Source organism: Mixophyes fleayi, chromosome 7, assembly GCF_038048845.1.
Source record: "Mixophyes fleayi isolate aMixFle1 chromosome 7, aMixFle1.hap1, whole genome shotgun sequence".
In the NCBI taxonomy this organism is placed as follows: Eukaryota; Metazoa; Chordata; class Amphibia; order Anura; family Limnodynastidae; genus Mixophyes; species Mixophyes fleayi.
Window position 1 is genome coordinate 115408107 of NC_134408.1, and position 13297 is coordinate 115421403.

The window sequence follows — 13297 nt, forward strand, 5'->3', positions numbered from 1 at the left end:
GTAGATTTTGGAGATTGATCTCAGCAGCCAAAAGAGTATCGGGGGTTTGCCAGTCATCCCACTGTTTGTGGGTTTTTTTTAATGATTTTTTTGGTGGGGCATCTGTACGGTTTTTTTTTTTGTAAGCATAGGAAATGGGAAGAGCTTTGAGTTGTCTGTAGCAGCTAGTGTCTATACTCTAAATATTGAATGCAACATAATTTATATAATAAATCTTTGGTTTGTCTATTAATTAAACAACTGTGTCATAAAACCGGGTAAAGGAGGCAAAAGTCTGCTATACCATGTATTGTTTTCTAACGGGACAGTTTATTGTTCAAAGTCAGTGATTTGAGTAAATACAAGTTATTCACAGAAAACATTTGGTGATTTACTTCTACATTATTATTTTCTAATTTTCTTTGGAACTGGATGTTATTTTTGTGTGTTTTAGCATACTGTCGATATGTTGTGTTATAATGCAGGAGCCTAAAATAATTAGGAACGTTTTAAAGGTACAGAGTGGGAAAGCTATGAGAGGAGCTTCCAATAACTTCTGGTATTGTTTTGTTCAGACACCTCCTCCAAGACCCCAGTGAACAAAGAACAACCTTCTGATAACATTGACCGCTCAGTACCTCTCTCTCCAAGTGATCTGACTGCTATTATTGTCAGGAACCTGCCTCCAATTCTGAATCAAAGACAGGTTTTGGAAAACCACTTCAAAAAGTTTGGCAAAATCCAGCGATTGTACTGCAGACCAATAAACAAAACGGCTATTATTCATTACTATAACCATGTAAGTTTACAGATAAGATGCACCTTATTTACAATCTACTTTGAATTCCAAGCACCTGACATTTTTAAGTTATGTGTTACAAGCACTAAGTTGTATTTTGTGCAGAATTCTCCTTTCACAGTGACTGTAGAGAAAATGAAATGGTGATATGTTTCTCACATGGACTTGCTTAAAGGATAACTCCAGTAATCTTTGTTCTTTTTGTGTGTATGAACTACATCCACTCCTCCCCAGTAGGTACCTGCACATGATGCTTCTTGACGCATAATAGTCTACTGAAGTTTGGTTGTAATTTCTATTCGTTGAAAGGTTATTCATGGAGCTGAATGCAGCATGATTTTCAATCTGGTCCATTGACAACCTTACACTGCACAAAGTTTACATTTAAACTTCCCTATTCTGTTAATATAGAATGTTTATTGTCAACATGATAATTTTGAAGGATGTACTCCTATTGTGGGGTTGTGGTTAAAAGAAAAAAGGTTTTGAGATTTATCATTATATAAACATTACAGCATTCAGATTTAGGTAATGGTGTGTGGGAATAAAGTATTGCTTCCAAAATATGGTGGTATTGCTACATTTGTTGCCCTCCTTATGTTTAAACATGTTTATGTACATAATATGATGTCTTGATGTAATAAATGCTTACTTAATACATTAGACACATTTAGGTTGCTATTTTAATGGCTTGTACATACCTCCCTGCAGCTTTCACGAAGATCTTTATCTTTCTTATGTGATTTTGTTTACCAAAATTTTATATAAACTGCTTAATGGAAACAATGGTATTTAATGCATAAAGCAGAGATGCATCATATTCAAAGGAAACATATCTTTGCTTAGATAATGTAATGACCTTGGCGAAACATAGGAAGAAGCCAGGAACATAAAGCAATGCATTTAGTAAACGTTAACAGGTGGTCATGTACAAACCAATGAATCAAAGTTGTCTGAAGGTACAAAACTTCATTAAAATGGCAATACTTTCTCTTTAAGTGTAACTATCTTATCTGGTTCCCTGAGTGCTAATTATATTTAGCTTACAGGTGCAGACAAACCTAAATATATAATAGAATAATCAAATGCTCCACAAAGTTTAAATGGGCGTTGGGATTAATGTAAGATAAGTGCTAGAAGAAGAGTGTGATGGTGAAAGCCCGGCAGCAATGTAAGGGAGGTCTACTTACTCGAGGTGGTTGTCACATGGGAAAGACTATAATTGTCTGAATACACACTGATTCAGTATGTACTGATCTGGTTGTTCAGCACAGCACTGAAAAATCCAAATTGCACAGCAGGCCATGTCCATCAACCTATCCAGGTCTAACATGACCCTCTATGTCACAGTGGTGGTTATCACTGGACAGAGTTTTCCACCATACCAGATTAAATCCAATTCAGTCGGATTGGATTCTGAGGAGGCTGAACAGTATAATGGATGGTCAGTTTGGTTAAATTGTGCGTGTGCAGATTAAAACTAAGTAAATAAAAGCTTATTCTAAATCAGGCTTTGGCAATCATGGTTCTACATCTATTGCTTAACTATAAGACCCAACCCTGAAAGAACGTTTAGTTTCACAACCACTGGAAAGTTAGTCCAAGATAAAAGGGAAATTTTTCTCAACTCCCATCACCTGGTTACCAAGGTTTAATTGCAATTTTCTTTTTATGATTACTATGCTGAAACTAAAAAATGGTACCTTTTAAGTAGAATATGTATATGACTGCTGGCTTTTTTGTAGATGATATATAATGAACTTGTTCAAACAGACTAGAAGTTTTTATTTCACCACAAAGTGTGCTTTTGTTTTTATTCATACAGAGCTCTGCTGCTGCTGCCAAGAGAGCAGGGAAGAGGCTGCACAAGGATGTGTCTATATTTTGGCATCGTAAGAAACCCAGTGAGTATGTTTGTTTTGATTTTGTTGTGTTTGCACCAATCTTGAATAGAATATCTGTGTACAGTGTGTGAACGTGTACTGTTGTCCTTCATTTTTCAGGTCCAACAAAGAAAGAGACTTTGCTCTCTAAGAAAGAAAAGCAGATAGAAGAGAGAGGAGAAAGACTGGGTGAGGAGGAAAACAGCTCTGTTGCATCCCCTGGGCGTACTTCTCTTCTCCGCGGGCTGAAGGGGTGAGTGGGGGGGATAATAAAGTGATAATTTGGAATTTTGGATTTTTTTTTATACTGAATTATTTGGTCTGTGTTTATCTTGAATCCATAGATCTCCCCACAAGAAATCCGTATTTTCCAAGACTCTTCATTTTGACGTTGACAGTCCAGATGCCCCAGCACTTTCCTCTGACACCACAGGGTCATCTCTGAAACCTTCACTTGTGCATCTTGTGGGTACAGTGGCTGAAACATCAGAAGAAAAGTATCGTCTCCTAGACCAGAGGGACAAGATTTTGCGACAAGGTAAATAATGTCCGTTTGGAAGGAATAAGGGGTTTTTGCATTTAAATTTTGTATTTTCTTCATAATTGAGCAAGTTATTGCTGCTCTCTTCAGCCCCATCTACAGGTTTCACATATTCTAGAGGATGTAATCTAGCAAGAGGTTAGCATTTTATACTCCCCTATTCCAGCAGGAGGCAGCATTCTACGCAGCAGCCAGCCCCAGAAAGCAGCACATCTTCTACCTTTATCCTGACCAGCAGTCTTTTAACAGACACCAACTACTGTGCCATAGGTTTCCCTCCTCTTCATCTAACTACATATAATTACACAGAAGAAGGTTAGAAAATTCTGTCAGAGAGCAAGCTCTATTTAAATGAGGAAGAACCATTCCCGAACATATGATGCTGGAAATTGAGATAATTGATAGTTTTATTAAGGTGCTCCTAGATGCTCCAAAGTTCAAGGCCTGCACATAACAGGCCAGGACGTGATTATTTTTTAGCACCACCCACTAATGGAAACGCCCCGATAAGCACTTTACTATCCTGAAGTATCCTTTGCTGAAATAAATTGTGACCAAGTAGTTTGATCCTCTGCTTGTTGACCCACTCATCGCCAATGTGGCTGCATTCAGAGATTGCTCTCTTATAGGCATCCCATTTTTTTTTAGGACAGAGTCTGTTCATCACTAAGTTTGACAAACTTTAGTTATAGTGTAGGAAGTAAGAACATTGTCCTCCTTCAAAGAATAACAAAAAAATACAGATAGGCCAACAGTCTCACAGATTCTCCCTTTTTTGTTCTTTTAAAAGTTGCCATGGAGGCAGGGCACTTCTTCTGATTCTAGAAGGCAAACAAGGTAAACGGAAGGACACCTTGCAGGGCAAGAATCTGTTTGCCAAATCATCTAACGACAAATCCAATTCTGCACAAAGGGTGCTTTGCCCAATGACTCGCCTACTCCATTAACGATATCAAATTTGAATTATTGCCCATGGCACCTTCCTTCCTTAGATTTGAATCTCTTTGTTTTATAATCCCAGAGGGAACACGTAAGGGTCAGACAGCACCCAACGCCATGTTTCATTGTTGGATCCATGCTGTTATCGTTGGTCACTGCATTTGACCATTTCTGTTAGCATATCATGAGCAATACATCACCAGGGCTAAGCTGTAAGAAGGTTAAAGGGACACCTTCAGCAGATGCCAGCTTCAGCTGTAAAGTCCTACAGGCGGCAGTATTTAGGAACGCTCAACTGGACTACTTGGAATAAGAAAAGGATTTTCCAAGTACAACAGTAAAATATTGTTGTTCCTTTATTTTTTTTTCATAAAGCTGTAAGAAAAGGATTTTATGTTGCGATCGTTATTGGAACTTCATTATTGTATGCTTTGGACTAAATCTTCAATGATTGCCCCAAGCTCATGCCAGGGTTAGAAAACTGGGGCTACCTTTCACAGCTGCTTGTGTCTGAATCTGAGTGGCCACTACATATTGAAGCAGTCTCTAAATTGCTGATTGGAGTCCATGATATCAATTCCCCAGTGCCCTACTTGATTCTTAAGGTTCCACTGTTACCTGCGTTATGCCATTATGCAGGAAATGTTTCTTTAAGTCAACATGGTTGTATACTGAGCTTTTTATCCTTATTTTGAAAAAAAGACCTGGGGGTAAATGTATCAAGCTGAGAGTTTTCCGGTGGGGTTGAAAAACCAATCAGATTCTAGCTATCATTTATTTAGTACATTCTACAAAATGATAGCTAGAATCTGCTTGGTTGCTATAGGCAACATCTCCATTTTTCAAACCCGCTGGAAAACTCTCAGCTTGATACGTTTACCCCCTGGTTTGATTTTGGAATTCTCTGGCTCTGTTGCTGATTACTGTTCAAAATGTTTTTTTTTTTTGTTTTTTTTCTGTCACTGTCCTTTCTCCATCATGGCCTCTTCTGTCTAGTCTAGAAGTGTCTGACATACATGTCAGACATTTATTCTAATATTTTTAAGGACAAAAAATACAGCGTGCTGTAAGTTGCTTATGAGTGCATATATAAGCCCTGTTTACAAGCTTTTCCAAAGGTCTTTGGGTTTTCTTCTGGAAATCATGTTTTTTCTTCTAATCAAACCTCAAGATATATTTGCTTGTTTTGTCTTCCAAAGTCTCCCAGGGATCTCGGCCTTATTATGAACATGTAAATCATGTTTGGTACCTTTTTGAACCATTACCTCCTCCAAGTATTGCCTAACCTCATAGCAAATGGGATCCTCTTCAAATTTCTCTACCTCCACAGTATGTTTGTGTGGGAGCATGCTAGATGTAGCATATCGCTAGGAATTTTGGGAGATGGCCTCCTTGTTGCTTTTAATTAGCACTGTGAGACTTCACAGCAATGTATGAGCACATTGTTGTCACTATTTAGCAAGGAAGCAACACTCATTTTAGAATTGATACTTATCAATTGTTATTTCTCAAACAGGCATGTTGTTTATATTTGTTCTACACTATCTTCCATCATTTCTCTCTTCTTTTGTAGCCCGAGTGAAGCGGACAGAGTTGGATCAAGCTAAACTGTTTGTAGGGACATGCCCTGACATGTGCCCTGAAAAGGAGAGATACATGAGAGAGACACGCAAGCAACTTAGTATCTATGAGTTCTTTCCAGGAACTGACAAGGTATTGCTATCTGTGACATCCTCAGACTGAAACCTTACTTCTGTTTGTCAGTAAAATATTGTGCACAGTCATTACATTAAAAAACATGATGCTGCAGAACGTTTATTGTATAAAGTTGGTCATTTAAAACTGATGTGTTGATACTATTTCTCATTTTCTCAGCTGGACCATGCAGCTGCCATTAAAGAGTATAGTCGTTCTTCAGCAGATCAAGAGGAGCCACTGCCTCATGAATTGCGTCCTATGCCGGTGCTGTGTATGACTATGAATTATCTGGTGACCCGTATCATGGATCAGGGGGAGGCAAACTACAGAGATTGGTATGACTTTGTCTGGAATCGCACACGTGGTATCCGGAAGGTGAGTACAGCCTGTAGACAAATGAGAGAAGACTTTGATGATTATTGTAAGGTTTCATAGATAGTTAGAGAAGCTCAAGGAACAGGTTAAAATTTGGTGAATTATTTTTTATATTGTTTTATTTCTTTGGATTATGTTAGCACCGTGTGTATTGGAATGCGGAAATACTCATAGTGACCATGCTCATGATCATCTGATGCCTTTTTTTCCTCCTAGGACATCACACAGCAGCACTTAAGTGATCCCTTTACTGTGTCTCTAATGGAAAAATGTATGCGCTTTCACATCCACTGTGCTTATCAGCTGTGTGAGGAGCCCATGTCGTCATTCGATCCGAAGATCAACAATGAGAACTTGACAAAGTGTCTGCAGAGCTTAAAGGAAATGTATAAGGACCTGCATAATCGTGGGGAGACTTGTACTTGTGAGCCAGAGTTCAGGGGTTACAGTGTCTTACTCAACCTCAATCAGGGAGATATTCTCAGGTGAATTTATTTGATTTTTCATCACTTGTGGATTATATTTGCAAGTATAAAATATTGGTGCCTATATACAGTATTTATAAAGAACTAACAGTTTATTTAGTTTTGTACAATTAAGGGAAAAAGTGAACCACAATTACAAAAATAATAAACAATAAGAATTGAGATTCCTCCAATATTTCAGTTGGACTGATTCTGGGTGTTCGATCTCTGTTTACTGCAGCTTGTCCAGTCAGGTGAGTTCCACAGCACACTGCACAACTTCAGGTTTAGCTTGGTGTCCTTAGGAGGACACACGTCTTCAAGGCCTGTGTTGATTTTTAACTTTTTCATTTTGTATAATAAAAATAAACTTGTTTTGATGTTTTGCTATCAACTAATGGAAGGGTACTCAAGATTCATGGGATGCTAGCTACAGGAGATCTTAAAGAAGTGTGAAAACTTGCAATACAGCATATTTATGGAGTCCGTTCTCTCATCATCATCATCATTTATTTATATAGCGCCAACATATTCTGTAGCGCTTTACAATTGGGGACGAACATAGTAATCTAATAAACAAACTGGGTAAAACAAACAAAGAGGTAAGAAGGCCATGTAATCAGAGACCTGTGTCTCCTGGTCCTGACAGCCAACTGCTCAGTGAGCCGCGTAGGCGGCTGTCAGTCCTGGCTGTCGGCATATGTTACAGAGGCTCCGGAATAAAGCCCCTCGGTCTGCAACTTATTTCATTCACATTCCCGACCCTGCAGTAAAGGGGGGAGTGAGTGTTACAGCCAGCTTGGTAGTTTCAAGCGCACAGCATGGACGGCTGTGCGCTGTGGGATCGGAGGTGCCGTGGAGGTACCTCCTTTGCCAGCCCCCCTCTCTCAACTTCCAGATACCATCTTAGGAGCCGGGAGACGCTTCCACGTGTGGATGCTCCTGTTGCAAGGTTAGCCAAGGTAACTACTATTCCTTTTTCTAACGCAGGCACTCTTAAGGGATGGTACAGACCGTAAGGTTGAGGCCGTCCTTAAGTCCATTTTTGTGGCAGCAGGTGCCTCTTTGAGGCCTGCTTTAGCATCTGCTTGGGTTAACAAAGCTATACAACACTGGTCAGAACAGCTGTCTAAAGGTTTGTTGGCAGGCAGGCCGTCCTCTGAACTGCTTCCATTAGTGGAGCAAATACAGAGGGCAGCAGATTATTTAGGAGAGGCAGCTATGGATGCGGGACTGATTGGGGCACGTATTTGTGCCTCTGCAGTTTCGGGGCGTCGCACTCTGTGGCTTAAGTCCTGGGAGGCTGATGTGTAGTCTAAAAAGGCTCTTGAGACCATACCTTTTTCTGGGGGTGTTTTGTTTGGACTTCAGCTTGACTTCATTATCAGTCAAGCAACAGCAGGAAAGAGCACTTTTCTCACTGTTAATGCTCCCAAACAAAGAATGTCCAGATTCCGGTCCTTCCGTCCTCTGGAAGGTTTCGGGGTTAATATTCCTCAGGCCAATCTTCTAGAGGCCAGTCATCCATCCCCAGCGGTGGATTGCAGTGGGGGCGCCAGGCTTGGTCTGCTCGACGTCCAGCAGCGAAACCTGCATGCAAGCAGTCCGCATGACGGGCATTTTGCTCCTCCGCCGTCGCCAGTGGTAGGAGCCCGTCTTCTTTTGTTCAGAGATCACTGGTTTCAGTCTACCACCGATGTCTGGGCTCAGGGGGTGGTGGACCAGGGATACAAGATTGATTTGCTTGGTCTTCCTCCCAGACGGTTCTTCACCACAGGGCTTCCCACTTGTCCACGAAAACGACTGGCTTTTCGGGAAGCAATTCAATCCCTCCTTTCTTCCGGAGTGATTATTCCGGTGCAAGATTCTCATAGAGGTTTGGGTTTTATTCATAGCTTTTTCTCGTGCCAAACCAGACGGCTCATTCAGACCAATTCTGAGTCTGAAATCTTTGAACACCCAGGTTAGAGTGCCCAGGTTCAAGATGGAGTCTTTGCGCTTGGTCATTCACGGCATAGAACAAGGAGAATTTATGGTGGCTATAGGCATCTTTGATGTCTATCTCCATGTGCCTATCTGGAAGGGTCATCAGTCCCTTTTGAGGTTTGCGTTTCGATAAGAGCACTTCCAATTTCAGGCTCTTCCCTTTGGTCTGGTTCCATGTGGTGGAAGGAAGATCCCGGATGTGTAATCTTTTGGCGGTGCTTAATTCATGGACTGGGTCTGATGAGATTTACGGCAGGACGCAGGGAGTTGAGGCTTTAGCGTAAGCCCTCCGGCAGGTACTAAATGTTCAGGATAGCATTGAATCGGACAGTCCTGACAATTAGCTATTTAAGAGGAAGGAGAAACACATGCTTTCCTTTCCGTCTTCTGCTCAGTTAGATGACCTTTTATGTGAAGTGTAGACCAGTCCTAATTGCAGGTTTCAGTTTTTGGTTTCACGCAGGTTGCAGTCCCTCTATCCACTCCCCAGCTTGGACACAATGAAACAGAAATCTCTGCCAAAGTTGGATCCTTCCATAACTTGCCTATAAAAACCACCACCATTGAGGTATGGCACAAATAGGAATATTGAGGATAACCTTAAATTCATTTTCACTGCAGTGGAGGCCTCCCTTAGATCCCTCCTAGCTTCAACTTGAGTTAATAAGGCAGTGGAGATGTTTTTAGAGGATCTGAATCGTAATTGCTCACTCTGGAGGAGCATATCAGTGAGCCCTCTGCATACTTAGGAGATGCCGTCATCCATGTAGTGCATTAGTGCACAGATCGTTGTCCCAGTACCCTCTGTCTTAGGGCTTGGGGAACAGAAGGGGAGACCAAAGGAATTCTGGATTGTCTGCTCTTCACAGGGGAGGTTTTGTTTGGCCCTGAGCTTGACCAGATCATTTACCTGGGGGGGAGGGGGGAGAGTTCTCTTTTACTATCGATACCTAAGAGTCCTAGCTTTCCACCTTTAATCCCTCAGTGAAGGGTCAGACCTCCAAGCTGCTCCTTGTGGAGGTCAACAGAGAAGTAAACAGGCCTGGGCAGCTAAGTATCCAGTTCCCAAGCTTTTCGAAAAGCAGTCATCATGACTAGCTGGGTACCAACTCGAGGTCTCACATGGTAGCAAATCAAGTATGCTTACTTGCATGTTTCAGTCTGGGAGGGACGCCAGTGTCTACTCAGGTTGGCTGTACAATCCCAGCATTTTTAGTATCAGGCCCTACCTTTTGGCCTGGCTACAGCGCCCAGGGTATTTACGTTGCTTATGGCAGTGGCTGCCCTTTCAAATTCCAGGGGGGTGACTTACAAGCCCTGCTTTGTCAATCTGCTTTTGTCAAGGTGGGCTGTCCGACTATGCTTAAGGCTCATGTGCAGGACTCTGGAATCTCAAGGATAGCCTGCTGCGTCCTACCCCCTGATGCCTTCCTGCTGCCGCATGATGCTCCCATCCTGCCTGTCCTCCGGTGCTGTCTGTCCCTGGATGCCGCTGACACTTCTTACTTCAGAGCGTGGCTTGGGCATTCCTTTCCATCCAGCCTTCCGGACCTGCGGTCTCCTGCTCTGGTTCCCTGTTATTCTGCTGTCTCACGCTGCTGGCTACTTTCTACTCTGTGTGACTGCCCTCACCCAACATGCTTCCCCTGGACACCCTTGCCTCTCCACGCCCAACTGGACCCCTTTACTTATAGGCCCTCACACATGGCGAGTTTGAAAAAACAATCAGATTCTAGCTATCGTTTATTTAGTACATTCTACAAAATGAAAGCTAGGATGCGATTGGTTGCTATATGCAACATCTCGACTTTTCAAACCCACCAGAAAACTCTCAGCTTGATACATTTACCCCCTGGACTCAGCCTCTACCAGTGCCCGCTACCCATACCCATGTACACCAGTTCCTGTAGATACTATCCGGACTCGCTATTACCTGTCGTCACTTTTTTTAGTGATATGTGCGCAATGCGCTGCCTGAAAGAGTTCACAAGAATATAAGCTCTCTTGGTATCATTTGTACTTAGTAGGCAATAGACACTTTGAACATATTTTAGTACTGGGTTGTCTCAAATTAAAGCACATTGCATGTTACAGCTGGAGGATCCATTCTCCGTGTGCCAATGTCAAAGTGGTTGTGGGCAATCAATCACTGAACAGGACCTGCATATGTCTATAGCTTTGAATTATTTATCTACATTCATTTTAATTTTATCATGGTTATAGTTTGCTGTATCATGTGCAATCTCGCCACTGAATTTGTATTCATGTGATCATGACATGATTGGTGTTCAGCATTGTAGTTGTACCATTATATGTGATAATTTTAATATATAAACATTTGGTTATTTTGATAGTGTCACTCTGTACCTGTATTCTTTTCTGCTACATAGCAGTTAGGGATCATACAGTCCAACCACTACATGCAATATAGGGTTATATTGATTTGGTGTAGGGCTCGAGGTATTTTGTGTTTTCTGAATTTTGTTCCACTAGAACTTGTGAAGTTTTGGTCCCAGGCAGCTCCCTTGTCAAAGCAACACTGAGTAAACTGAGCACAAGGTCAATTGTTCTATTGAACCTAAAAATATGTTTGGTATAATAATTAAGTTCAAGAACCAATGAGGCTTATATTTTCAAAGTGACCTACATATAAATTGGCAACTGGCAAATAATGTTTTCTATGAAATTAAAAAGAAAATAACACAGACAAAATTCTAATAATCATCATCATCATCATCAACATTTATTTATATAGTGCCAGCAAATTCCGTAGCGCTTTACAATTGGGAACAAACATTGATAAGACAATACTGGGTAATACATAAAGACAGAGAGGTAAGAGAACCCTGCTCGAAAGCTTACAATCTATGGGACAATGGGAGTTAGAAACACAAGGGCATGTGCTACATCATATTGCACAATGGACCAGCTAGACTGCAAAGGTAAAAGTACTGAGTGGGCTGTGTGTGTTGCAATGTTGGTCAGAGGGTTGTTGTCTTGCGTTAGCAATGTAGAGGATGGTAATAGGGTAATCTAGGGAAATTAAGATGGTGGTTGAGGAATATCATAACCTTGTCTGAAGAGGTGGGTTTTCAGTGAACGTTGAAGGTTTGAAGACTAGAGGAAAGTCTTACTGTGCGTGGGAGGGAATTCCACAAAGTGGGTGCAGCCCGGAAAAAATCCTGTAACCGAGAATGGGAGGATGTGATGAGCGTGGAGGAGAGACGTAGATCTTGTGCAGAACGGAGGTGTCGAGTAGGGAGATATTTCGAGACAAGTGAGGAGATGTATGTTGGTGCAGTTTTGTTGATGGCCTTGTATGTTAGTAGAAGAATTTTATATTGGATTCGTTGAAATACAGGCAACCAATGTAGAGACTGACAGAGTGGCTCAGCAGAGGAATAACGGTTTGTAAGGAAAATCAATCTAGCCGCTGTGTGCAATGTCATAATGATTGGTGTAGTAGGATATCCTTGACAGTCTTTGATGTTTAGCTGTGACTGTGGTTTTATGTTGCATTATTAGGTGCTGTTTTAGACCAATAGGTTTTTTTGTTATTGTACTTTGTAGAACTGCTTCAGAACGGAACGAGATGAACACTTCCCTGAGATAAATTGTTGTATTGCTTGGAATATCATTTTTTCAGTCCAATTGTCTCTCATCCTTACAGTCCTATTGTAATATATTCTATTTAAAATTTGGGTTTTCTTTTCAGAGAGGTGCAGCAGTTTCCCCAGACCATTCGTAACTCGGAAGAAGTGAAGTTTGCTGTTCAGGTTTTCTCTGCACTTAATAGCACAAACTATGTCCAGTTTTTCAAGCTTGTTCGTTCTGCATCTTACCTTAACAGTTGCATATTACATTGTTACTTTGGTCAGGTAAGAGGTTGATTCTTGTTTCTCATACAGAAAAATCTTTGTTTTAGTTTTTATCTTGTTACTATTTGTGGGTGCTTTTTACCTATCTTCTTGTTTTCTTTTAGATACGGAGAGATGCGCTACGGGTCTTGAACGTAGCATACACACCCAGCATTTTGAGACCCACCTTATTCCAATTAGAGAACATGGTGCGTCTTTTGTTCTTCCAGGATGCGGATGATGCTACAGAATTTCTCACAGCTTATGGGTTATGTGTGTCAGATGGGTAAGTGTGGTTGGAATAGTTTTTGAGCACCAACTACAAGGCATGCATATTTGGGAACAAATTTATCATTGCTGTAGCAACTACTTATTAATCCTTGATTCATATACTTTTTTATTTTTTTACATACCCTAAAGATTTGTAGAGTTGAACCGTACAGCTTTTGCTGAGCCAGATGTTCCATTGCAGCCAAAGAGGTGCTCATTCCTCAGCAATAAGCGGCAAGTGTCTATTGGGGAAATAGTTAACGGAGCCCCACTCCCTCAGTGTTCGTTACACATGCCTGCGTGCAGTTTTGATGACCAGAACAAGTACACTGGAAGTAGCACTTCTGTCGATCAAGGAGTCAGAGATGGAACAGGTCAGTGGAAAAAAACACTAAATCTCGTAAGTGTTAAGGAACAACACTTTGTTAGGGGAAATTCACCACCCTTTAAGTGTTAAACGTAATGTAAAAAATTTTTTATACAGAAATATTACATATGTGACCAAT

At 41.1% G+C, this 13297-nt stretch overlaps 1 protein-coding gene across 1 annotated transcript in view; it reads left to right on the plus strand.

Moving 5' to 3' along the window:
• MCM3AP (minichromosome maintenance complex component 3 associated protein) overlaps positions 1 to 13297 on the plus strand; it is a 41456-nt gene that overhangs the window by 4610 nt on the left and 23549 nt on the right. The window contains exons 3-12 of the mRNA XM_075180453.1: positions 555 to 778; positions 2604 to 2682; positions 2782 to 2914; positions 3006 to 3199; positions 5715 to 5854; positions 6017 to 6214; positions 6431 to 6699; positions 12380 to 12542; positions 12647 to 12807; positions 12942 to 13165. Of these exons, the coding sequence (XP_075036554.1) occupies positions 555 to 778; positions 2604 to 2682; positions 2782 to 2914; positions 3006 to 3199; positions 5715 to 5854; positions 6017 to 6214; positions 6431 to 6699; positions 12380 to 12542; positions 12647 to 12807; positions 12942 to 13165 (1785 nt within the window). The remainder of the gene's footprint in view (positions 1 to 554; positions 779 to 2603; positions 2683 to 2781; positions 2915 to 3005; positions 3200 to 5714; positions 5855 to 6016; positions 6215 to 6430; positions 6700 to 12379; positions 12543 to 12646; positions 12808 to 12941; positions 13166 to 13297) is intronic.